Source organism: Arachis stenosperma, chromosome 8 (genome assembly GCF_014773155.1).
Source record: "Arachis stenosperma cultivar V10309 chromosome 8, arast.V10309.gnm1.PFL2, whole genome shotgun sequence".
Taxonomy (NCBI): domain Eukaryota; kingdom Viridiplantae; phylum Streptophyta; class Magnoliopsida; order Fabales; family Fabaceae; genus Arachis; species Arachis stenosperma.
In genome coordinates this window covers 49,204,251-49,230,764 of record NC_080384.1, presented here as the reverse complement: position 1 = coordinate 49,230,764, position 26,514 = coordinate 49,204,251, and the positions used below count along the sequence as shown (strand labels likewise).

At 30.6% G+C, this 26,514-nt stretch overlaps 3 protein-coding genes and 2 pseudogenes across 4 annotated transcripts; 2 read left to right on the top strand and 3 right to left on the bottom strand.

Annotated features, from left to right (window-relative positions):
• The first annotated feature begins 2,843 nt into the window (after positions 1 to 2,843).
• Positions 2,844 to 6,857, top strand: LOC130944486 (G-type lectin S-receptor-like serine/threonine-protein kinase SD1-1). 2 transcript variants are annotated; one of them, XM_057872824.1, is made up of 8 exons: positions 2,844 to 3,358; positions 3,460 to 3,573; positions 3,763 to 3,908; positions 4,011 to 4,221; positions 4,338 to 4,575; positions 4,657 to 4,807; positions 4,883 to 5,226; positions 6,605 to 6,857. In XM_057872824.1, the coding sequence occupies exons 1-7, from the start codon at positions 3,043 to 3,045 to the stop codon at positions 5,186 to 5,188; spliced, it is 1,482 nt and encodes a 493-aa protein (XP_057728807.1). In that variant the 5' UTR covers positions 2,844 to 3,042; the 3' UTR covers positions 5,189 to 5,226; positions 6,605 to 6,857. The 2 variants fall into 2 exon arrangements, with proteins under 2 accessions (XP_057728807.1, XP_057728806.1); XM_057872823.1 differs by lacking the exon at positions 6,605 to 6,857 and having other exon boundaries at positions 4,883 to 5,873.
• A 686-nt stretch (positions 6,858 to 7,543) lies between these two features.
• Positions 7,544 to 11,179, bottom strand: LOC130944485 (G-type lectin S-receptor-like serine/threonine-protein kinase At4g27290). Its single transcript, XM_057872822.1, has 7 exons — positions 9,864 to 11,179; positions 9,636 to 9,746; positions 9,155 to 9,297; positions 8,851 to 9,061; positions 8,450 to 8,687; positions 8,194 to 8,344; positions 7,544 to 8,139 (listed from the first exon to the last, which is right to left on the bottom strand). The coding sequence occupies exons 1-7, from the start codon at positions 11,137 to 11,139 to the stop codon at positions 7,834 to 7,836; spliced, it is 2,436 nt and encodes an 811-aa protein (XP_057728805.1). The 5' UTR covers positions 11,140 to 11,179; the 3' UTR covers positions 7,544 to 7,833.
• Positions 11,180 to 13,418: 2,239 nt separating this feature from the next.
• Positions 13,419 to 16,913, bottom strand: LOC130946469 (isoleucine N-monooxygenase 1-like). Its single transcript, XM_057875226.1, has 3 exons — positions 16,229 to 16,913; positions 15,186 to 15,540; positions 13,419 to 14,401 (listed from the first exon to the last, which is right to left on the bottom strand). Exons 1-3 carry the CDS (start codon positions 16,828 to 16,830, stop codon positions 13,745 to 13,747), a joined length of 1,614 nt encoding a protein of 537 aa, XP_057731209.1. The 5' UTR covers positions 16,831 to 16,913; the 3' UTR covers positions 13,419 to 13,744.
• Positions 16,914 to 19,659: 2,746 nt separating this feature from the next.
• Positions 19,660 to 22,157, top strand: LOC130943742 (isoflavone-7-O-methyltransferase 6-like; annotated as a pseudogene).
• A 351-nt stretch (positions 22,158 to 22,508) lies between these two features.
• Positions 22,509 to 26,385, bottom strand: LOC130944288 (G-type lectin S-receptor-like serine/threonine-protein kinase At4g27290; annotated as a pseudogene).
• Between the last annotated feature and the right edge of the window lie 129 nt (positions 26,386 to 26,514).

Here is a 26,514-nt window from a genome sequence, read left to right as displayed (position 1 = left end):
TGTTTGAATACACATGGACAAGACTAAAATATTATATAAAATGACTAAAATAGCCATGTGATTCCAAATAAATAATGAGAGTACGTAGGAGTACAGACAGTGAGAACTTGAAAAAAATATTTGAAGCAGTAAAAAATTTTAATAAAAAATTATATAATAATATTTATATTAAAATAAAATTTATAAATATAATTATTTTTTTTAAATTTATTATTATTAATATGTAGGAATACATATGGTTAATATTAACAAAAAAAAATCTAAGTTTGATTAATAAAAAATTTCATTTAGGTTAATAAGCCAAATTAATTTTAAATACAAAATCAGTTTTAAAAAAAGAATCCATTTTTAAATGGAAAAAAAATTAATTTTTGCACATAAAAATCTATTTTTATTTAGAAAATTAATTTTTTTTATCTAAAATTTTATTTTTCTTTTCAAAAAATTAATTTTTCTTTAAATTATAAAATCAAGTACAATTTATAAATTATTTTTAGCATTTTAAAATACAATTTTACCTTTATAATATTATCTTTTAAAAGTCTCCAGACTAATTATTTTTGTTATATTTTTATTACAAATCAATAATATAATATAAGGTTAAAATGACGTTGAAGTAAGAATGATAAAAAAAAAGAAATTATCCAGTCCAATAAAAATTTTTATAAAAAGGAGAGAGTACCTGAGAAAAAATGAGAAAGAAAAAGAACGTAGAGATAGAAATTAGAAAAAGAGTATGGAGTAAAAAAGTACTTTCTGAAAACAACGCAAAATAGGAAAAATAAGAAGGGGTAACAGTGGAATAATAAAAAATAGCACCATGGACAAAAAGGAAAAAAATTCATAAAAACAGTCCGTGTCCCTCTTCCAAATCCCGTGTCCATCATTGTCCTTCGTAAAAGAGTGGACACAAAAGTATAAAAAACTGTCCCGGAGACAATATGTTCAGTGTCCATGTCTTTGCTTCCAAACGCTTTTTAAGAATGTGCTGTCCATGTCTCCGTGTCCTGTCTCCGAAAACAAACGCTACCTAAGACACCAAAAAAAAGGACGTGTTTTGACTTTTCAAGTTGGAAAATTCTGCTTTTCTGCTTCTGTCGAATTTCATGCTGATTTATTTTATTTTATTTTTCTAACAGTATGGATCTGCATCTAGTTTCTCATGCTGTATTGTTGCTTCTAATTTCGATATTATCTTTTTGTAAAGAGTATAGACTATAGACATCAACTGCACAAGATCTAATTTTTTTATTAAAAAAATCCACAATCCTTTTAATTGTTTTATTAAAATAACACACTATAAGTAGAGTTTATTCACTTAAATGTGCTTTAATATTTATATTTATCTCATTGATGAATTGATAAAATTGTGAAAGAATAAAAAAAATAAACTTTTATTGTATGTTGATTGATTGAATTGAATTATAAATTATGAATGTAAAATTAAATATATATAGAGCATTGACCTATAAAAGATAAAAGTAAATAAAGATAAGATAAGAATAAATAAAGATAAGATAAAGATAAGAAAAGATAAAATAATAAAGACTAAAATTGTAACTGAATTTATCTATTTTTAAGCTGAATTTGTGAGCCATAAGATTTTTTTATTATTCTCATTGCTAATGTAAAAGAATAGTTGAATATGAATAATTGTGCATTATTTAAAGAGAAAATATGAGAAGGGAGTAACAATATCAAAATTGAGTGGCAACTCTCTGGTCATTGATGTTTCATGTAAATTCACTATATATTTCTGTCATACATGGCGGCTAGACGGTTTAGACAGATTGGACACATAAAGAGAAAACTGATTAGGAAAGAGGGTAGACTAGTAAATAAGGACAAAGTAAGACCTGAAAAGATCTACATAAAGTGGTCAAGTGAGATTTATGTGCAAATAATTGTGATAAACATGATATATAACAGGAGGCAATTGTTTCGTTTGATCCACGTAGCCAACCTCACATTAGGCTTTGTTGTTGTTTTTTAATCTTGTTGAAATGACAGTTATAATAGATATGTTCCTAATTAACACTTTTTCTCCTTCCTATGTGGCCAATGTGTCCATTTCCATGTCTCAAATCATCTTGACTTACTATGTGTTTATGCTTTGAGACAAAATTAGCTTCCTTGCATATCATCAGTATCCAAACAATGAAGTAACTCAAAAGCTGATATTCAATGGGCATTCCTTCTTTCACAGTGATGCTTGCTTACATACTTTCTTCTCTTGCCATAGAACTTGATTCTATTCATGTTACAGTCCCTCAGTGATGGCTGACCTTAGTGTCACAAGGTGGAAATTTGAACTTGGTTCTTCAGCCCTGGTAATTCTTCACACAAGCGTTACTTGGGAATTTGGTACAAGAAAATTCCAATTCAGACAGTTGTTTGGGTTGCCAATAGGGTCAACCCCATCAATGGTTCCTTAGGAATTTTAACAATTAGCAGCAGGCAATCTTTTACTCTCAGAAAAATGGCACTGAGCTACTGTTGAGCACAAGCACAATCTCCAAAACAAGCAAAGAATCCGGTATTGAAGCTCTTGGACAGTGGCAATCTTGTGTTAAGAAATGAAGGGGAATCAAATCCAAAGGCCTATTTGTGGCAAAGCTTTGATTATCCTTCAGATACATTCTTGCCAACCATGAAGTTAGGAAGGGACCTCCGAAATGGTTTTGGCACGCAAAAAGTATATCGGGCTGGACCTTGGAATGGCCTTTACTTCAGTGGATTCCCAGATCTGTCCTTTACATATGTTTTTGAATTCAGTTTTGTCACAAACAAGGATGAGATATCCTATAGTTATAACACCAAGCTTGATTCTATCATTGGAATAGGTGTAATAAGCCAAACAAGTCAATCTCTTACGCTGTATTTCTGGGATGACAATCTTCAGAATTGGAAATCTTTTGGATCATCCCCTGGTGATGTGTGTGATAAATATGACCTTTGTGGAGCCTATGCTTATTGCAGTGTAGCAGAATCAAAGCATGTCTGCCAATGCTTTAAAGGGTTCAGTCCTAAGTCACCAGAAGCATGGAACTCAAACACCTCTGCACAAGATGCATTCGCGACAAACCATTAAGCTGCAATGTCACAACTAGTGATGTGTTTGTCAAATATATAAGGTTGAAAGTGCCAGATACCCAGCATACTAAGCTGCATGAGAATATTAATTTAGATGAATGCAGAAATCTGTGTTTGAAGAACTGCTCTTGCATGGCTTATACCAATTCAGACATAAGAGGAGGAGGCAGTGGCTGCGCCATGTGGTTCAGCGATCTAATTGACATCAAACTGTTTCAAAATGGTGGACAAGATCTATACATCCGAATGCCTGCTTTTGAGTCAGGTAAGGGCCAAAACTTCATTTTGCTTGATAGCTTCTTCTTCCATTCTTATTATTATATCTTTCATTTTTGTTTACATATTTGATGAATTTCAACCATGAAGGACTTCAACATCCGCACAAGCAAAAAGTGATAATTGCTAGCACCATTGCTGCATTTTGTGCAACACTTCTACTTTGTGTTTATGTTATATACAGAGTCCGAAGGAACAATATTGGTAACTACTTTCTTTTCAATCCTATATTCCTATTATCTCTAAATGGCAGCAAATTTCTATATAAGTTTTTAAATTGGAAATTTGTTGAAATACTGCTAATTATCAAGAACTACAGTATTCCGAAATTGCTTTTGTTTAGAAATATAATAACAATATCCGAATGAATTTTACATTTCTTTGCATTCCTAGAAAAATCAAAGATAGAAGGATATATGGAAGGGTACGTAAATGATGCGGATCTACCACTGTTTGATCTACTAACAATTATTACTGCCACCCAAAAGTTCTCGTTGAATAACAAGATTGGACAAGGTGGTTTTGGACCTGTTTATAAGGTAATTCAATCTTTGAATACTTACTAGCTTGAGCCTTGAACAAGTAGAGAACATTTAACATTGTAAAGATCATGATCTACTTATAAAAATGTAATTGGGCAGGGAAGATTAACAGATGGACTTGAAATTGCTGTGAAGAGACCCTCAAATAGCTCTAGACAAGGAATGACTGAATTCATAACTGAAGTAAAGCTGATTGCAAAACTTCAACACCGTAATCTAGTAAAACTTCTTGGTTGCTGCATTCAAGGAGAAGAAATTTTGTTAGTTTATGAATATGTGGTTAATGGTAGCCTGGACACCTTCATCTTTGGTATGTAATATCAGGAAAAACTAAGTTAGATATATTGTGTTTTCATATTTTCATTACAGTATATATGTTAGCAGCTTATGAAACTTGAATATCTGATTTGTTTTCTTGAAAAATAGGTCAAACAAAAGGTAAGTTGTTGGATTGGCCTCAATGCTTGGGCATAATATTTGGAATTACTAGGGGGCTCTTATATCTTCATCAGGATTCAAGATTGAGGATTATTCATAGAGATCTCAAAGCAAGTAACGTTTTACTTGATGACAAATTAAACCCAAAAATATCAGATTTTGGAATGGCCAGGACTTTTGGAGGAGATCAAACTGAAGGAAACACAAATAGAGTTGTTGGGACTTAGTGAGTATCTCTTTCTAATTTCATAGCATTTATTTATTTATCTTTTCTCAACTTAATCATTGTTTTAATGCTTTCGAACAGTGGATACATGGCACCAGAGTATGCTATAGATGGATTGTATTCTATAAAATCGGATGTCTTTAGCTTTGGCATACTTATGATGGAGATTATATGTGGGACCAAAAATAGAGCTCTTTGCCATGCAAATCAGACTCTCAATCTCATTGGTTATGTAAGCACTAAGATAATTGCTATGTTTCACAAATTTGCAATAAATGTTCTGAAGGTTTTCATGTTTATGATGTAGGCTTGGAGGGTATGGAAAGAGGAGAAGGCTTTAGAGTTGATAGATTCAAGCATAAAGGAGTCATGTGTAATCTCAGAAGCATTGCGATGCATCCATGTGAGTCTGTTGTGTGTACAACAATACCCTGAAGATAGGCCTACAATGGCTTCTGTGATTCTCATGTTAGGAAGTGAGATGGATTTAGTTGAGCCTAAAGAGCCTGGCTTCTTTCCAAAGAGGGTCTCTATCGAAGCGAATTCGCAGCCACATGAATGTGAAGTATCTACAAATGATGAATTAACCATTACCTCATTAGATGGCCGGTGAAATCAATGAGTCTGCTGCACATATCACATGAACTCATGGTTAGACATTTTCCATTGCTGGACTAGTTTTAGTAACTGAATATTTGAAGCAACTGTTTATCCTGTTGCACAATATGATAATCGTCACAGCTACAAACTTGTGTTTTTTATTCCCTAGTTGTTTAGAGTATTTTCCCTTCTCTAGATGTAGTTTCACAAAACATCTAATAATTTTATCATGAATTTTAGAATGAGAAATAATGATTCCCTTTCATAATATTTGTATATAATTGATATTAACTCCCTTAGTTAACGTACAACACCACCAATATTTGCATTTCTTTTTCGTTTTGCACTTGGTATTTCTTTTTTTCCTAGTTATATATGATGTAACAGAAAGCATAGAAAAGTAATCAGGAACAAAGAGTCAAGATAGCAACAGTAAAACATGCGCCAAATGTGTTTACTTTGAAATTGGATGTTGGACTCAGTAGTCGTCAGTATGGAAAGAAAAATAAATAATGGAAAAGTATGAAGAGTCAATGGAATATTAATGGAGATTTAGAGAATATTAGAGATATAATCATTAGTGTTACTTTTTTCTAGCTGGATGGTTATTTTAGATAGTATGAGGGATAGGAGATGTTCATTTTGTAACTCAATAATCCATTGTACATATTGTATAGATACCTCATTGTCTCCCTAGCGTGATCTATTAAAAAATTATCAAATTAGCTATTATGTGTTTATATATAAATACATGTAATATTTAGTTTAATTTTAATATTATTTTATATTTTAATATGTATTCTATATGCATGGTTAATTTGTTGAGTGATATATAACATAATTGTAAATCATCAAAATACTTTTTGAGATATCATGATAACATGGTTTTTCACATATTTCATTTGTGAAAAAATTATTATTTATCTCATTTTTAGTGTAAATGGGATATGGTATACTTTTTTTTGTTTACTTTACACTATAAACAAATTATGTAATACAATATAAAAATGTAATTTGTTCCCAAAATACATATATTAGTTAAATAGTTAATATTTGATTTAAGCACATATTATTTAGAAATATATACATAATATTTTTGTATAATTTAATAGTTTCAATAATATACCAACTAACAAATGTTCAAATGTGTTAATGAGCTAAGAATTTTTTATGAAGTATCAAAAGTAAACTACAAAATTTTCTTGGCCTATAATAAATCATTGTACATTTCATGTAAATAGCATTTGATATTTATTCTTTAGTTATTTTCGTAAATTCTAATATAGTATTAGAATTATAGTATCTTCTTTGAATTTTTTTTTCCGCTCCAAATTCTATTATAAAAATATTTTTACTTTTCTTTCTTAGTTTTCAATTACAACAATAAACCTTATGTATGCATTCTAAGCTCCTACGGTTTTGTTTGCAGTCCGAGTTTTGGCAGTTCCTTCTGCATCACGTTTCTTAAGGTTTTGCTGCTCCAAATGCATTCCCAGTTTCTGCAGTTTTCTCTACACCCAAGTCCTTGTAGTTTTATCCGCACTCTAAATTCCTGTAGTTCTGTCTGCATCATGAGCTCGCAATAATTCAAATTTTTTTATAATTTTCTTTTACACTATTTTGGTTTTCTTATTCCGTTTTTTTTTAATAAGTTACAAATTTAAGTTGTCACATGATTTTGAAGGAAGATGTTAAAATATATTTAAAATATTATGTGTATCCAAATTCAGTCATTATATATTTGTATATAAATACATATGTTGTTTAACTCATTTTTAATGTTTATTTTATATTCTAATATGTATTTTATACTAATGACTAATTTTAATGTACATCTAGCATAATTGATTAATATAATATCTAGGTATATCTCGTATTGATTTTATATTTATTTTAGTTTGATATTATATGATTAAATTCTTTTTTTTGTCGATAAATAAGCACCCCTCATTATACATTTTGTATTTTCATGAAAGATCTTCAAATTGGTTCTCAAATTTTTAATTAAATTCGTCCACAAAAAATTTGAAGTTAGTCACGTTAGTTCTTTTGTCTCTTTCATTGCTCATGGTGTCAAAATTTGTTGATATGACAGGTTAAGTATCACAGCATACATACCTGACCGTTCTAATTGTCTATTAACATAATAACTTTATGAAATTAGATCAAATCAACCCTAAATTAAGAGATCTAATTACATAAATTTATCATGTTAGTAGCTAATTAGGACTAAGAAGTATGAAATATCTGATATAGTCAGTGTGATATCACCTAACATGTCATATCAGTAAATTAAGATGTGACTAACTTAATCTTTGAAAGATGAATTCTATTAAAAAAAAATTTGGGACTACTTTGGAGAACAAATGATCTTTTTAAAGACGATTTTAACCATTTACTCTTTGATATTTATTCTTGAATTAGTGTCATAAATTCTAACATGATGAATTATAGAAATCCTGATATCTAAGTAGCCCAAATGGTCATCCTATTGCAGAGCAAGATTGACATCTGCGCAATGTGCTCTTCAGTTGAAAAGTTATTTGCAATTAAAGTACACAACACCAAAGCAGAACCTAGAAAAATAAAGTAATCTATGAAAGCCAAATTGTAAGAAAACAATACACTCATGCAATCAGTGTAGCTAACAAAGTGATTTCACCGACCATCTAATGAGGTAACAGTCAATTCATCATTTAAAGTCATGTTATGTTGATCTGAGTGTGAACTCACTTCAGTGGGGAGCTTGCAAGAAAAGAAGCCAGGCTCTTTAGGCTCAACTAAATCCATCTTACTTCCTAACATGACAAGTACTGAGGCCATTGTAGGCCGATCTTCGGGGTGTTGTTGCACACATAACAGACTAACATGGATGCACCGCAATACTTCTGGGATCACACATGACTCCTTTATGTTTGGATCGATCATCTCCAAAGGCCTGTCCTCTTTCCAAAGCATCCAAGCCTAGATCATATAACATGAAAAAACACTTCAGAATATTTGCAACTCTTTGCTTACATAGCCAACAAGATTAAGAGTCTCATTTGCATGACAAAGCGCTCTATTTCTGTTCCCACTTATAATCTCCATCAATATTATGCCAAAGCTGAAGACATCAGATTTTACTGAAAACAGCCCATTGATAGCATACTCTGGTGCCATGTATCCGCTGCATGAAACCATGAAAACAAGTGTATTCATATCGCATATTATAACAAAAATAAAAGGGGGGGGGGGGGGGGGGTTTGATCTATAAAGTTACATAGATACTCACTAAGTCCCAATAACTCTATTTGTGTTTCCATGAGTCTGATCAACTCCAAAAGCTCTAGCAATTCCAAAGTCTGATATTTTAGGATTTAACTTATCATCAAGTAAAACGTTACTTAATTTGAGATCTCTGTGGATAATTCTCAATCTTGAATCATGGTGTAAATATAGAAGTCCTCTAGCAACTCCGAATATTATGAGGAAGCGTTGAGGCCACTCCAGCAACTTGCTTTTCATTCTATCTATGTTTAGGAAAACAAATTTGTTATTTAATAATGAATAGTTAAGCAGTTATCTTATAAAGATAGTAAGAAAATAAAATGAAATAAAATAAGGGAGAGGGAGAGAGGGAGGGAGAGAAAATGCCAAATTTAGGCCTAATCTAAGTTTTCTTGAATCACTTACCAAAAATGAAGTTGTCTAGGCTGCCATTAACCATGTATTCATAAACTAACAACTTTTCTTGTCCTCCAATGCAGCAACCAAGAAGTTTTACTAAATTTCGATGCTGAAGCTTTGCAATAAGCTTTACTTCAGTTAGAAATTCTGTCATTCCTTGGCCAGAACTGTGTGAAAGTCTCTTGACAGCAATTTTTTGCCCATCTGCTAATTTCCCCTGATTTATCGCATTTATGTAAGTAGATGTTCTTAATAATGTCAAATTCCTCTACTTGTTTGTTTGCAACCAACTATTCATAGACCGAATTACCTTATATACAGTTCCAAAACCACCTTGTCCAATCTTGTTATTCAGCGAGAAGTTATCAGTGGCATTACTAATCATTAGTAGATCAAACATTGGTAGATCCGTGTCATTTACATATCCTTCAAAGTATTCTGCTTTTGACTTTTCTGGGAAGCAAGAGAAAGAGAAGATATACAGCAATATTATTAACTTAAAAATTATAAGTTTTAAGATAATCAGCAACTTTTTTTTTTTCTGGGTTTGCAGGGAGGACATGGAGGATTACATGCAAGAGAGGGAGTTGGAAAATCTATATAGTGATTTCACTTTCTTCAATCTCAAGCTGCTAAAGCTCTAGATTGACCTCAAATTCATTGCCATCATTACACCAAGATTGTTTTCTGAGAACTAGCTATATTTAAACAAAATTTCAATTCAGCAATAGAATACATATATAGAAAGAGTTGGCTTTTGGAGATAATGTGAGAGAAAAGAAAGTAGTTACCAGCAATGTTCCGTCGGACTTTGTATATGACATAACAAAGTAGAAGCATCCCACAAGTTGCAGCAATGGTAGCAGAAATGATCACTTTTTTCTTATGTGATCTTGAAATTTCTTCATGGTTGAAATTCATGGCACATAAAACACAGTTAAATCCCAAATGAAAGTGTAATTTTGAGCTTTGTAGAATGTGAAGCAACCTGAAATGAGAAATGCAACTTCATTCCATACCTAGCTCAGAAGCAGGCATTCTGATATATAGACTTTGTTCCCCGCCTTGAAGCAATTTTAGGTCGATCAAATCACCAAACCACATGACACATCCTCTGCCCCCTTCTCTTATGTCAGAATTAGCATAAGCCATACAAGAGCAATTCTTCAAGCACAAAACTTCACAGTCCTCTAAAGTGATATTCTCAATCAACCTGGTGTGTTGAGTATCAGGTTCTTTGAAGCCGGTATATTTGAGAAAACCATCACTGCTTGTGACATTGCAACTTAGTGGTTCATTGCGGACACATCCTTGAGTCCAGATGGATAAGTTCCATGCTTTTGGTGACTTTGGACTGAACCCTTTCAAACATTGGCACACATGTGTGTCTGCTGCACTGCAATAACCAAAGGCTCCACAGCAGCCATAATAATCACACACATCAGCTGGAAGTGATCCAAAAAGTTTCCAATGCTGAACTTTGTCATCCCAGACGTATTGAGTAAGAACATGTTCACTTGTTTGGTTTATTACAACTCTTGTGATGAGAGAATCAATCTTGGTGCTAAAGCTGTAGAATATCTCACCCTTGTTGGTCACATAACTGAGTTCATAAATATACTCATACTTCATATTTGGGACTCCCCCAAAGTATAGGCCATTCCAAGGTCCAATCCGAGAGAACTTTTTCGTTCCATTCATAATGGAAAACTCAGGATAATCACTTAGTACTAAACCATAAGAAAGGTCTCCAGGGGATGGATCATCTGGACTCTTCCAACAAGTTACTCGCCAATCAAAACCATTTTGCAGGTCCCTTCCTGTCTTCATCCCCGGCAATTGTGTATCGCATGGATAGTCGAAGCTTTGCCACAGATAGGCCTTAGGATTTGAATCTCCATCATTTCTTAGCACAAGATTTCCACCGTCCAAGAGCTCTAACACTGGATTCTTTGCTTGTTTTTGAGAGGCTGTGTTCCAAATAATAGTTTCATTTTCTTGGAGCACAAGATTGCCTGTGCTGTTTAATGTTAATATTCCCGAGGAACCATGAATGGGGTTAGCCCGATTGGCAACCCAAACAACTGTCTGAACTGGGATTTTCTTGTACCAAATCCCCAAGTAACGGTTCTGTGATTTACCAGGGCTGAAGAAACCGAGTTCAAAGGTTCCACCTTGAGACACTAAGGTCATGCCATCGCTGAGGGACTTGGAAACATGAATATAATCAAGTTCTATGGCAAGGGAAGAAGAAAGTATGTAAGAAAGAATCACTATGAAAGAAAGAATGGCCATTGCATAACAGCTTCCGGGTACTTTACTGTTTGACTTTGGATATTGATGATATGAAACAAAGCTAAATGTCTCAATCTTAAATAAAAATTTTATTTATTTTAAATTCTCAGTCCAACTTTCAACTTAAAAGTAAACACATATGTGGCACGTCCCTATTGCTAGCTTGACTTTTGTTGCTCATGACTTTTCTAATGCAATGATTAAAGGGTAGATAACTCGGAACTATCCCATGAATATTTGTAAGGTTATTTTCGGTCAAATTCTAAATATCTTTATATGGTCTAAAATAATTTAAATAAATATAGTATAATTGTGTTATTGAGTATTTGGTTAAAATGAATTTAAAAATGATAATATGTGTTCATATATTTTTATAAAAAAAATTGCATCTGAATTCATTATAATTATTGTGTACGTTGATGATTTAAATATCATTGGAACCCCTGAAAAGATTCCAACAATTATAAAATCTCTAAACCAAGAGATTAAGATGAAAGATCTTGAAAAGACTAAATTTTGTCTTAGCATGTAGATCGAGTATACAAAAAATGAGATATTTATTTATCAAACAACATACACAAAAAGATCTTGAAGAGATTTTATATGGATAAGTTACATCCATTAAATACCTCAATTATCGTAAAATCTTTTAATGTGGAAAATGATCAATTATGTCCTAAAGAAGAAAATGAAGATATTATTGGTCTTGAAGTACCATATCTTTGTGCTATTAGAGCACTAATGTATCTTGCTAATAATACATGACCTAACATATCATTTGCGGTAAATTTACTAGTAATGTATAGTTCCTCTCCAACCAGAATACATTGAAATGGAATTAAACAAATCTTTCAATATTTTTATGGAACAGTTGATATAGGATTGTTTTATTCATATAAAATTAAATCACAATTAGTTAGCTATATAGATGCGGGATACTTGTCTGATCCACACAAAGGAAGATCTCAAACAGGATACCTATTCACATATGGTGATACAGTTATATCATGGAAGTCCACAAAACAGACGAGAGCAACAACATCTTCTAATCATGCTGAAATACTAGCAATACATGAAGCTAGTCGCGAGTGTTTTTAGTTCAAGAGTTTGATCCAATATATTTTGTCATCATGTGGACTAATTGATCATAAGATAGCTCCAACTGTCCTGTTTGAAGATAATACAGCATGCATTGCTCAACTTAAGGGTGAATACATCAAAGGTGATAGAACAAAACATATTTCTCCCAAATTCTTTTTCACTCATGATCTTCAAAATCAAGAAACAATTGATGTCCAATAGATCCATTCAAGTGATAATCTGACAGATTTATTTACAAAGTCATTTCCAAAATCCTTCTTTAAAAGATTGGTACATCAAATTGGGATGCGCCGATTTCGAGATATTAAATAATGGTGACAAGAGGGGGAGGCTGTTCTTTTTTTTCCTTGATCAGGTTTTTTTTTTCATTGGATTTTTTTACAAGGTTTTTAATGAGGTAGTCCCCATCACAAAGGATTTTGTACTCTTTTTCCTTTACTAAAATTTTTTTTCATTGGATATTGGATTTTTCTTTAGTAAGATTTTAACGAGACATAATCCTAAATAGACATCCAAAGGGGAGTCTTGTGATAAGATCAAAATGGATGTCTATTAATGTGGGTGGTTGATTTTGTTTTCAATACTGAATGACTCAAGTTCTCAAAGCAAACCAAAGTTAATTAAGTTAAAATTGTAAATTTCACACACTTATAAATAGTGAAGCAATTTGAAGAACAATATATACTACAATAATACATGAAATTCTCTTTCTTTTTTATTTCTTTATGTAAATTCTTAAATTGTAATATATATAATATTAATAAATATATAAATTATTTCTATTATTATAATAAAATAATTATATTGATGAATATTAATATTAAAATTTTTTATTTATATTTTTTATTTTATATTTATTATATCTTATTTATTTATTTATTTTACAACAAAAAATAAAAATATTTCAAGAATTTACTATTACATAAAAAATTGGATCCCTTTATTGGAAATTAAAAATTAGAAACTGCAATTTGTTTGCTGTCTTGGCAACACATCATTTCACTCCCCAAAGCTAGTTTAACATATGTTTTACATGATTACTGTCTTTAATTAATTAAAATTCAACTACAGTTAATTTTATGTGAAGTTGATAGTTGAGAATCGTTAAAGAATTTAAGAGTTTTGCTAAGGAGCCAATGACTTATTTATACAATGTATACAATAAACTATATGAGTTACAAAATGAACATCACCTATAATATTTAGAATAACCATCCGAGTACGGATAATAAACATCTCATATCATAAAACCACTTATCCAAAAGCTTAAGCTGATTTTGGGGTTCACTAAGGATCGAATTTTTGATCTTTCGGATCTAAAACTCTAATACCATCTCCATTGTATGCATTGTACAAATATTCTATTGGCTCCCCATACTTTCCCATAATTTACTAGATTTGACTAAATTATTAACTAACGATTTTTATCTATCAATTTTACATAAAATTAACTGCACATGAATTTTCACCAATTAACAATCAAATATTTAAATTAAATAATAGCTTAAGAAATTCCATAAGCCTCGGCTGGCAACCGCGGCGTTGCAAGTGCCACGAGTGGCTTTGCTTTTATGGTACCTCCTTCTATTTCGGAGAGGTCAATGGCTGTCTCATTGGGTGGCACACTCCAATTGAAACCATGCAACATCCTAGCAAACAACATAACCGTCATGGTAGAACCAAGATTGATCCCAGGACATGCACGTCTTCCGGTGCTAAACGTAATCAACTTCAAACTCGGTTCATTTAAACTCAAATTCTTAAACCCATCAATATTATTGTTATCTTTTTCTAAATGGCGTTCGGGTTGAAACCTCAATGGGTCTTTCCATATTCTTGGATTTTGTCCGATTCCTTGCCGTCTTAGAACGATGTGGCTACCCTTTGGAATGAAGTAGGTGTTGTTGGCAACAAATGTGTCTTCCATGGAAACATGGGTGGCGTTGATGTCATCAATAGGGTGGAGGCGAAATACTTCTCTTGCGCATGCTTTCACGTACTTGAGTTTTGGAATGTCTGATTCTTGTACTTGTCTTTTCTTGCCAACCACGCTATCTAATTCCTCCGTCGCCTTTTCAAGCATCTCCGGCTGATTTAGCATCTCGGCGAGTCCCCATTCAAATGCATTTGATGGATTGTCCACGGTTGCAATCATCATATCCTGCAAATTTTCATTTATTAAAAGAAAAATATAGATAGAGAATGAGAATACTAAACAATGTGAATAATAGATATACTTTATGTTTAATTCAATATGTATACAGATGATTATGTTCATTATTTTTAATTGAATGATTATTTCTTTTGATTCAATTTACTCATATACAGTTAACAATGGGTGTATATTCAATATATTATAGGTGTGTAGATAATTATCCTAATGTTAAGATTTAGGAGGTAATTTCGAGTGAAGTATTTTTTTATTTTATTGGATCAATTCTAAAACTTATTCATCACATTATTTACAAAAATCAATGTCTACCTAACAAAACCGTTTATTAAATACTCTATAAAAGATATATGATTAAACAAGAAATAAATTTTCTCAATTTTTTTTAAAACTATTTGATAAAATATGATCTTCTATCTTAAAGTAAAATAATTAATGATTTTTTTCTCACTATAATTTAAATATATTTATATATTTAAATAAATTTTTAAAAAATTAATTTAACTATTAATGTAAAATTCTTTAACAAGTATATGAAAGTTATTTTTTTTTTTTAGTAAAAAGCAGAACTCTTGTTTTATCTATGAATTAAAAATGACCTTCATATACTCATCCTTGCATTCAATATGTAATTTTAAAACCCTTAATTGATATATAACTTATTCTCTTAACTTGAATATCAACCTTTAATAATGTTCATTAAAAAATGTATAACTTATACACTGAAAAGTTAAAGGTATAATACAATATATAAAGATAGAGTATAAAGTGTTACCATAATTTGAGACTTAATTTCATCAAGAGTTAAAAGTGGACTATCATTTGCATCTTTCAATGAGATTAGAACATCAAGCAAGTCCTCTTCACATGTCCTTTTACCATTCTTCCATTGCTGAACCCTATCTTCAATTAAGGGATCATGATACTTCATTATCAACTTAGTGGCCTTCTTCAAGTTCTTCTTATGACCATCCAAGTCAAGCCCTCTCAAGCATGCAACGTAATCAGAGACAGAGAATGCAAAGAGGTATCTCAAAACAGTGAAAATTGCATCAATATGTTCCACCTCCTCAAATCCGGGTCCTCCATCTTCTGTTCCTTTACCAAAGTGCCTTGCATTGAAAACCAACCTGTTGGAATATTAATAATACAATTCAATGCGTGTGAAGAATAAGTTAAAAAAATTCTCAAAATATTATAAATTCTTTATTATTATTAGAGTTTAATTTTAATGCACTGATATGCATGATAAAATATTTTACACCGTCATACAATTGCATCCATTATTTTGAATGATTATTCATGCCGTTTATATGAAAATGCAATCAATATGAAACAGATAATTATTTTTATTGATATAATATTATATAATTGAATACACGTATAAAATTATTTTATATTTACAGTGCATCAAAATTAAATTAAATTCTTATTATTAAGATTTAATGTTTATTTCAATTTTCTAATTTTTTTTGGATAAAATGTAGAAACACTAAAGATAAAATATTACAAAAAAAAGTTATATTTCTATATGTATATGCATTTTTATAATATTTTGGTTAACAAAAAATGAACAAACTTCTTTTCTAAAACAGATAAAATTTTTTCTGTTGCTATATTTGTCTCACTTTTTAAATAATTTTTTTATCTTCTAATATATTATTTCTGTATGTCCTTCGTCAAATATAATCATATCAGATAATCGACATGTACATTATACACATGTGGTTTAAGCGGAATCAAATAATAATAAAGAATTGTCTTAAGACCAAGCATGAATATCTAACTTTAATTAGTAAATATTATTTTAATTCTCACCTTCTAATGATGTTCCCTGAATAATGTCGTGCAACAATCCTCGCATCAACAAGGCCGCCGCCATTCTTATTGCATTGATTGTAAACATAGCGAACGATGTTGTCGGCTTCCTCCACCCTCTTGTCTTGTAGCCATTGAAGTCTTCTTGGAGAGACCAATTCATTGGCCATCACTCTCTTCATTTTCTTCCATTGTTCTCCATAGGGCACTACTATTGTACTCAAGTACCCAAACGAGACATGTTCACTAGACCAATTCGTAGGCCTCGACGCAAAAATTGAATCTTGTTTTGTCAATAATTCGCGAGCAATTTCAGGGCTAGTAATCGGAATGACATGAATGTTACCTAGTCGAATGCATGCGATTTCGGTGTTTAGGTCACTCATGATCCTATGTATCCATGTAGATGTTGGTTTGTTTGCTAGCATTTCAGGTAGGTTACCAATTATAGGCCATGGTTTTGGTCCCGGAGGGAGTGATGTAGTTTGTTTGCATTTTGAAGTTATTTGGTGTTTGAGGAATTTGAGAAATGGTGTGATGAATCCAACAAGTAAGAGAAGGAGATACCAAAATGGTAGAGAGCTAATAAGAGAAGATTCCATGGCTTGGAAGTGATCAAGTGATGATGAAGTACAATTTTAGGTTTAAGCTAAGATATGTATGTGTATGTGACTATTAGGGTTTAGTTTGATGTGTTGATTGGTGTAGTGCATGTCTTTCTTCATTTATAGATGCAAGATATGATATCATGTGGATGGATTTCAACCTAGTTAATAACTAGAATGTTTCATGTATGCTTGAAACTTGAAAGAGATGGAGTAAATTATATTATGAACAAGTTTGCATGCAATTAACACGTGAGTGATTAATAACACGTGAGATTATCTACAAGAATACATTATGACTCTTCACTAATATTTTTTAATAATTAAAATTTAACACGTATAATTGATTAAATCATGTTAATTTTTGTTAAAATTAGACTAGACAAATTAATTTGACCGAAAAAATGGTAAACTAGATTTTGAATTGGTCTAAATTAATATTATTTTTTATAAAAAATAACTTCAATACCCCTATTATAGAAAATAACTAAAATATTTCTATTATATATATTAATTTTAAAAATCTTAAATTTTAGTCCCTTTTATTCTCTACCGTCCTAAGATTAGGATTTAGAGTTTATATATATATAATAGGTGTATTTTAATTATTTTTTATAATAGAAATATCGTAGCTATTTTTCATAAAAAATATTAATTTAGATCGATTTAAAATTAATTTATTAATTTTTTGACTAAATTGATTTGTCCCGACTAATTTTAATAAAAATAACACAATTTAATAAGTTATATATGTTAAATTTTAATTATTAAAAAATATCTTTAAAAAAATATTTTTGACATCTTTATCTAAATAATAATCTTAAACTTTTTCTACTTTTCAATATATATATATATATTTAATTTCCACCCGTATCAACGTTTTTTTTTTCCTTATTATGATTTACACGTATCAAGTATATACGTGAAAATAATTGACTAAACGGTAAACACACACGCGAAATGGGCTAACAACTTTGGACTAGTTAATCTTTAATTTTTTAAATGTTAGATGTAATTGTCTTTAATAAAATAAATAAACAAATTTAATTAGTTCTTATCTCTTAAAATTTCTAAAAAAAGAAAATAGAGGTTCTGACTCTTAGATAGATGTATGTGACTTAATTAGTAGTTGTTGATAATGTTTGAATAGGATTATGTTCTGCCTTGTTGGGGGTTGATATAATCTGGATCATGTGTTAGGATAGTGCTTTACCCTTGTGGTTTTGCTCTAAGACTGTTATTTGTCTCCGTTTGTGTTTGGAGAATATTAAGATATCTTTTATTCGGTGTCTAATTTATTTTTTATAATTAGTTTTAAATATTTAAATTTTATTAATTTTTATATTTTTAAATTAAATATTAATTATTTAATTTTTTAATAATTAAACACCAAATTTTAGGTATCATAACAAATATCATTAATGTTTCTGCAATGCATGTGAAGGAGGAATGGAGACAGATTAGCATACAAATTAAACCATACAACACATGAGATTGGTTCCCCATGTTTATGTCATAATATGGATCTAATTATTAGTGACAGGTTTCAATTTTGTGAATGAGGAATAGTGACAAGTGTCCATTTAAAGAATTTTAAATTTACTATTTTTTATCTTTAATAAATTTTTATTATTCTTCAAATTTTTTAGAATTATTTTTGTTAGTAGAATTGGTCTTTCTGTTATTTTGGATAGGAACAATTTTATTTTATAATAATATTTTTTAAAATTTAATTATGTTATGATAAAATTTGTTAAAAATTTATTTGTTTAATATAAATATTGAAAATTTTATTAAAAACGATAGAAAATTTAATTTAGCATATTAGAGTAGTTATCAAAATTTTTTAGAACAAAGTTTGTTAGAAATAAAAATATTCAATCTAAAATTTATTGGAAACTAATTTTAGTATTTACTTTATATATCATTTGAAAGAATTGTTTTAAACACAAAAATTAATCTAAATTTGATGTGGCCTTTATATATCTTTAATTATTTGTTTACTAATCGGATTTTCAATTTAACCGACCGAATGAAACCAAGTTTGATAACTATGCTCTTAATTTTTAGACTATTCACCCCCTCTTTATTATCACATGTAAATATAGTAAACAGTTGAGTGAAGAAAAAAATAAATAATAAATAAAGCAATCATGTTCTCAATAGTTTTTCATTTTCCAATTTTCATTTAAATTTGATTCTCATCATGTGAGAAATTGGGAAAAAGGTTAATTTGCCCCACCTCGATTATTGATTTACTATTGATTATAAGTGGTTTGATGACTAATCCATTCCTGGAATAAAATATTTCGAAGTTAATTATTGTTATTATATTATAATTGTTACGTGATTGATTTAAATTTTAAAGTGGTTTACTAGCTAGCTAAGCGTGTTCACCTTTATACTGTAGTTAATCCCATATTTGGAACGTTTTAATACGATTAAACGTTATATTATAACGTTTTAAATTTAAATTAACATTTCACAAATTAATCATATTTGGATTTTAAGTGATTAATTTTATCTTTTAATTATTAATCTAGATGACTACTAACTAAATAATTCATTCGTTTCTACTACAAGTTGATGTTATGGAAGTATTATATTACATATCAAACCTACCATCATAGGTTGTATCATATAAACTTAGATTATACACTAATTATTAATTTATTCTTAATTAGCCTCCCACGCGCTTTAATTTCAACCGTTAAAAATGAGTTTTTCATTTTACGTGATTCTCTTAATCATTTGATTAATTAGTAAGAAGCCAAACTCTATATAAGGTGATTCAAATGCTAATAATTAATCATCACAAACACAAAATTAGTTTCACTTGCAATCATAAAAAATTAAAGATCATGGCTTCATCACACATAATTAAGAATGGTCTCAAAGCATCAAATGAGATCTTTGAAGGTCAAGTTCAGTTGTACAAACACATGTTTGCATTCTTAGACTCTCTTTGCCTTAAGTGGTGTGTGGATCTAAGCATACCAAACATAATCCACAACCATGGTCAACCTATGACTCTTAATGAGTTGGTTTCCAAGTTACAAGTTCCATTAACTAAGGTTAGTGGTGTGCACCGTTTAATGCGTTATCTTGCACAAATTGGATTCTTTGACATAGTAAGAATTACCCAAGAAGAAAAGGAAGCATATGCTCTTACTTATGTATCAAAGCTGCTTGTTAGAGGTAGTGATCATTGTTTAGCTCCAATGGTTGACCTTATTCTTGACCCAACTATCTCAAGTTCATACCAACAACTTGGGAAGGGTTCATGATGAGGGGAATCAAACACCATTTGCCATGGCATTGGGTACAGGTATGTATGTATTACAATATTTTGTACGTTCCGATTTCAATTAGTATTTATTTTTAATGTAGTAGTATACTCTTTTTCTTTTAGTATTTGAGTTTTACTAAACAAAAATATGTGAAAAATAATAAAAAATCAGTTTAAAATAGTTTAAAATTATATTATTTAATATTTTTAATTATTATTTATTTTATTTTACATTCTTAATTACTACTGATATATAATTGAATTGTCAATAATGTAACTTAGTTAATCTAACTAATAAAGTGGTTAATAGGAGCTAACTAGGTTAAAAATCTTTATAATTAACTAGTTAGGTGGTTAGATATTAACTAGTTTAATTTCTACCAGCATACATACACTCTGCTAAAGTACAATTATATATATAGTAAGAGAATTAATTAATATCTAACCACTTAATTAGTTAGTTATAACATATTTTTAATTTTAATTAACTCTTATTAACCACTCTAGGTAAATTAACTAAGTTACACCCTTGATACTAATATTAAACATAATATACATATAATTATAGATATTAAATTTTGATAATTTTCACTAATTGTATATAAGACCAACTTTATTTTGTTAAAGTGTATGTTGGGGTTAATTATGTCTTTTCTATTGTTTGTTTTTTATTTGTGATCTCTTGTTTATAATTTTTTTAGCCTGTGTTTTCTGCTTCATTTATCTATGAAGTATTTATTAACTTTATTAAAAAAAAGCTTATTTATAAAATTTTCTTTGACTTTAAATAAAATATTTAGTTTTACTATACTATTATTGTAAAACAATTTTCATATATATATATATATATATACACGGCAATAAAAAAAAACAATTATTGACACAAAAAATTTTAGTTTATATATTAAAAATTAAACTTTTAAATAAATATAATTTTATACAGTCAAGTTAATTAGTATAAAACCAACATGTTTCTAATATTTTTTAAAAATTAAGTCTATTATGGCTATTTTAGACTAATTTTTTTATTACTAAACATTACAGAATATTTAAATACTTGTTTTCTTGTTTTCTATATTTTCCTAACAGGTATTTGGGACTTCCTCAACAAAAACCCTACACATATGAAATACTTCAATGATGCAACTGCTAGTGACTCTCAAATCATAAACTTGGCATTGAGAGATCATGGTGTTGTCTTTGAAGGGTTGGAATCAATTGTAGATGTTGCTGGAGGAACTGGAATGGTAGCCAAGTATATCTCTGAAACTTTTCCACATTTGAAATCCATAGTTTTTGATCTTCCACAGGTTGTGAAAAATCTTAAAGGAACCAACAATTTGACTTATGTTGGTGGGGACATGTTCCAATCTATCCCTAAAGCTGATGCAGTTTTACTTAAGGTATACAATTATGTTTCATCAAATCTAAGAATAAATGGTGATAAAGATTATTATTATTTTTTTAAAAAAAAGGTATATATGATTTTTTTAAATTGTTTTGTTTTTGTTTTCAGTGGATTTTACATGATTGGGATGATGATAATTGCATAAAGATATTGAAAAAATGCAAAGATGCTGTTTCTTCAAGTAATAATAAAAGAGGAAAAATAATTATCATAGATATTGTGATAGATGATGAGAAAAAAGATGAGCCTGAAATTACCCAAGCAAAGCTTCAATTGGATTTAGTGGTGACAGCATATTATAATGGAAAAGAAAGAACCAAAGAAGAATGGAAGAAACTCTTCATGGAAGCAGACTGTCATCAAGACTACAAAATTTCACCTTTAACCGGACATATGTCTCTTATTGAGATATATATTTAAACACTGAATGTTGTGATACATCATACATTTAATCATGGTTACATGAAATAAATAAAGTTGTAATGTCTTGATGAATAAGTTTTAGATATAATATATAAAATATTTGGTAACAAAAAAGAATTAGGTAAAAAGTCAAAATGATTTTAGATGCTATATACTGAATAAAGTTAAGGTATATGTTATTCAACAATATCATTTAATTTTGAATTGAGATGCTTTGAGCTTTATAGCTATTTTTTGTTAATATTGCAAGCGTGAGAGAAGTATATAAAGTTAGTCTTACATCGAAAAAAATAAAGAAGAATGAGGAGTTTATAAAATGATAGATAGATTCATTAATTTAAAATTTTAAGATTTTGAGTTGGATGTGGTGTTTTTTTATCTTATATTTTCTTCTATGATGCACGGATACGGGGACAAACATAAATATAAAATAATTATATTTTAATATTTTATTGATATTTTAATATTTTAATTATATCAAATATTTAAAATAATAATATATACTATATCTAAATTTATTTTAAAAATATATGTTAAGAATAAGACTAGACACAATCAATACGCGTGTTAGACGAATGTCGTAGCCAAAATGTAACAAAATGTATCCGACACGCGGACACGACAACTCAACGAAGTGTCCGTGTTTCATAGGTTTTCTTACTTATTTCTTATTTATTTGTGATTGTAGATGTATGATAAATATTCACCCCTAAATTTTTATTCTAACTAACTGTTTACGGCGAAAATTCAAGTGCAATCGACTTCACGTGAAGTTAATATCTGAGAGCCGTTAGATGATTTGACTGATTTGACTAAATTTTCATCTAACGGCTATGAGGTATCAACTTCACGTGAAATCGACTTCACTTGAGTTTTCACCGCTGTTTATACATTCTCTAATAATTCTATAAAAAATAATGAGCCAAGTCTTAGACAAGAATGCAATATAGTTTTTGTCACATTTGCCATTAGATCAATTCATAATATACGGCATAGTGATATACTCTATCATGGAGTGGTCTTGAATCTTAGCCATATGATCCAGATTCCAGGCTATGATATGTGTAGCAGACTCATTGATTTCACCGGCCATCTAATGAAGTAACGGTTAATTCATCATAAGATAGTTCACATTGATCTGCCTGCGAATTCGCTTCCATAGACACCCACTTGGGAAAGAAGCCAGGCTCTTTAGGCTCAACTAGATCCATCTCACTTGCTAACATGAGAATCACAGAAGCCATTGTAGGCCTATCTTCAGGGTATTGTTGTACACACAACAGACTCACATGGATGCAACGCATTACTTCTGATATTACACATGACTCCTTTATAGTTGAATCTATCAACTCTAAAGCTTTGTCCTCTTTCCATAGCCTCCAAGCCTACATCATAAGCATGAAAATTCATAAAAAAACATTTGCTGCAACTTTGAGAAAGAAAATAATGATCAAAGAGCTTACATAGCCAATGAGGTTAAGCGTTTCATTTGCATGACAAAGAGCTCTGTTTTTAGTCCCACATATGATTTCCATCATAAGTATGCCAAAGCTGAAGACATCGGATTTTATAGAATACAAACCGTCAATAGCATATTCTGGAGCCATGTATCCACTGTATGAAAGCATTAAACCAATGATTAATATGAGAAAGCATAAATAAATAAATAAATAAATAAACAATGCTATGAAATTAGAAAGAGATACTCACTAAGTCCCGACGACTCTATTTGTGTTTCCTTCGGTTTGATCTCCTCCAAAAGTCCTGGCCATTCCAAAATCTGATATTTTTGGGTTTAATTTGTCATCTAGTAAAACATTACTTGCCTTAAGATCTCTGTGAATAATTCTCAATCTTGAATCTTGATGAAGATACAAGAGTCCCCGAGTAATTCCAAATATTATGCCCAAGCGTTGAGACCAATCCAACAACTTGCTTTTTGTTTTATCTATTTTCAAAGAAAACAAATCTGTTATCAAATTATCAGATATTCAAGTTTCATAAGCTGTGTTTTCTTGACATTACGTACCAAAGATGAAGGTGTCTAGGCTACCATTAGCCACATATTCATAAACTAACAAAATTTCTTCTCCTTGAATGCAACAACCAAGAAGTTTTACTAGATTACGGTGTTGAAGTTTTGCAATCAGCTTTACTTCAGTTATGAATTCAGTCATTCCTTGTCTAGAGCTATTTGAGAGTCTCTTCACAGCAACTTCAAGTCCATCTTCTAATTTTCCCTGCCCAATTACAATTTTATAAGTAGATCATGATCTTTACAATGTTAAATGTTCTCTACTTGTTCAAGGCTCAAGCTAGCAAGTATTCAAAGATTGAATTACCTTATAAACAGGTCCAAAACCACCTTGTCCAATCTTGTTATTCGATGAGAACTTGTGCGTGGCAGTAGTAATTGTTAGTAGATCAAATAATGGTAGATCTGTATCATTTACATATTCTTCTATATTTGATTTTTCTAGGAATGCAAAGAAATGTAAAATTCATTAGATACTGTTATTATATTTCTAAATAAAAGAAATTTAGGAATACTCTAGTTCTAAAAGAAAGTAGTTACCAATATTGTTCCTTCGGACTCTGTATATAACATAAACACAAAGTAGAAGTGTTGCACAAGATGCAGCAATGGTGCTAACAATTATCACTTTTAGTTTGTGCCGATGTTGAAGTCCTTCATGGTTGATATTCATCAAATATGTAAACAAAAATGAAAGATATAATAATAAGAAGAATGGAAGAAGAAGCTATCAAGCAAAATGAAGTTTTGTCCCTTACCTGACTCAAAAGCAGGCATTCGGATGTATAGATCTTGTCCACCATTTTGAAACAGTTTCATGTCAATTAGATCACCAAACCACATGGCGCAGCCACTGCCTCCTCCTCTTATGTCTGAATTGGCATAAGCCATACAAGAGCAGTTCTTCAAACACAGATTTCTGCATTCATCTAAATTAATATTCTCATGCAGCTTAGTATGCTGAGTATCAGGCACTTTCAAGCCTGTATATTTGACAAACACATCAGTATTTGTGACATTATTGCAGCTTAATGGATCGTAGCGAATGCATCCTTGTGAGGAGTTGTTTGAGTTCCATTCTTCTGGTGACTTAGGACTGAACCCTTTAAAGCATTGGCAGACATGCTTTGATTCAACTACACTGCAATAAGCATAGGCTCCACAAAGGTCATATTTATCACACACATCACCTGGCGTTGATGCAGAAACTTTCCAATTCTGAAGATTGTCATCCCATAAATAACTTGTAAGAGATGGACTTGTTTGGCTTATTACACCTCTTCCAATGATAGAATCAAGCTTGGTGTTATAACTATAGGATATCTCATCCTTGTTTGTGACAAAACTATCTTCAAAAACATATGTAAAGGACAGATCTGGGAATCCACTGAAGTAAAGGCCATTCCAAGGTCCAGACCGATATACTTTTTGTGTGCCATTCATCATGTAATAGACTGGATAATCCCTTACAACTAAACCAAGAGAATAGTCTCCAGGGGATGGATCATTTGGACTCTTCCAACAAGTTATGCGCCAATCCAAACCATTTCGGAGGTCCCTTCCCAACTTCATGGTTGGCAAGAATGTATCTGAAGGATAATCAAAGCTTTGCCACAAATAGGCCTTTGGATTTGATTCCCTTTATTTCTTAACACAAGATTGCCACTGTCCAAGAGCTTCAATACCGGATTCTTTGCTTGTTTTGGAGAGATTGTGCTTGTGCTCCAAACAGTAGTCTCAGTGCCATTTTCTGAGAGTAAAAGATTGCCTGTGCTGCTAATTGTTAAAATTCCTAAGGAACCATTGATGGGGTTGACCCTATTGGCAACCCAAACAACTGTCTGAATTGGAATTTTCTTGTACCAAATTCCCAAGTAACGCTTGTGTGAAGAATTACCAGGGCTGAAGAAACCAAGTTCAAATTTTCCACCTTGTGACACTAAGGTCATGCCATCACTGAGGGACTGGGAAACATGAATAGAATCAAGTTCTATGGCAAGAGAAGAAGAAAGTATGTAAGCAAGCATCACTGTGAAAGAAGGAATGCCCATTGAATATCAGCTTTTGAGTTACTTCATTGTTTGGATACTGATGATATGCAAGGAAGCTAAATTTGTCTCAAAGCATAGACACATAAACCACAAGTCTCTGTTGCCAATTTAACAGGGTAAGCGGGTAGGATTAGGAAGGGGAAAAAAAGTCTTAATCAGAAACATGTCTAATATGATTGTCTTTTCAACAAGATTACAACAACTACAAAGCCTGAAGTCAACTGCATGATCAAATGATGCAACTTCGTTCTATCCTGCATGTACGATGAGATCATTTATGTATAAATCTAGCTTGACCACTCCATGCATAGTCTGTTCTAATGACAATAAAATAAAATAAATAAGTCAGCATAGAAATTGGACAGAGGCAGAAAGGCAAAGTTTTCCAACTTTGAATTAATCAAATGTCAAAACAAGTTTAAACTGCATTGTCCCATATTTCAATGTTCAATTTATGTATTACTAAACTCTTACT

What these genes read in the sequence shown, in the direction of transcription:
- LOC130946469 (XM_057875226.1), bottom strand. Translation starts at nt 16,830, where the DNA reads ATGGAATCTTCTCTTATTAGCTCTCTACCATTTTGGTATCTCCTTCTC. An exon ending in TCAGGGAACATCATTAGAAG is followed by an intron (nt 15,541 to 16,228) that starts GTGAGAATTAAA and finishes ATATTCCAACAG; the next exon opens with GTTGGTTTTCAATGCAAGGC. An exon ending in AAATTAAGTCTCAAATTATG is followed by an intron (nt 14,402 to 15,185) that starts GTAACACTTTAT and finishes GAAAATTTGCAG; the next exon opens with GATATGATGATTGCAACCGT.
- LOC130944485 (XM_057872822.1), bottom strand. Translation starts at nt 11,139, where the DNA reads ATGGCCATTCTTTCTTTCATAGTGATTCTTTCTTACATACTTTCTTCT. An exon ending in AATGCCTGCTTCTGAGCTAG is followed by an intron (nt 9,747 to 9,863) that starts GTATGGAATGAA and finishes TCAACCATGAAG; the next exon opens with AAATTTCAAGATCACATAAG. An exon ending in GTTTTGGAACTGTATATAAG is followed by an intron (nt 9,062 to 9,154) that starts GTAATTCGGTCT and finishes GCGATAAATCAG; the next exon opens with GGGAAATTAGCAGATGGGCA.
- LOC130944486 (XM_057872824.1), top strand. Translation starts at nt 3,043, where the DNA reads ATGGAACTCAAACACCTCTGCACAAGATGCATTCGCGACAAACCATTA. An exon ending in CCTGGACACCTTCATCTTTG is followed by an intron (nt 4,222 to 4,337) that starts GTATGTAATATC and finishes CTTGAAAAATAG; the next exon opens with GTCAAACAAAAGGTAAGTTG. An exon ending in CTCTCAATCTCATTGGTTAT is followed by an intron (nt 4,808 to 4,882) that starts GTAAGCACTAAG and finishes TTTATGATGTAG; the next exon opens with GCTTGGAGGGTATGGAAAGA.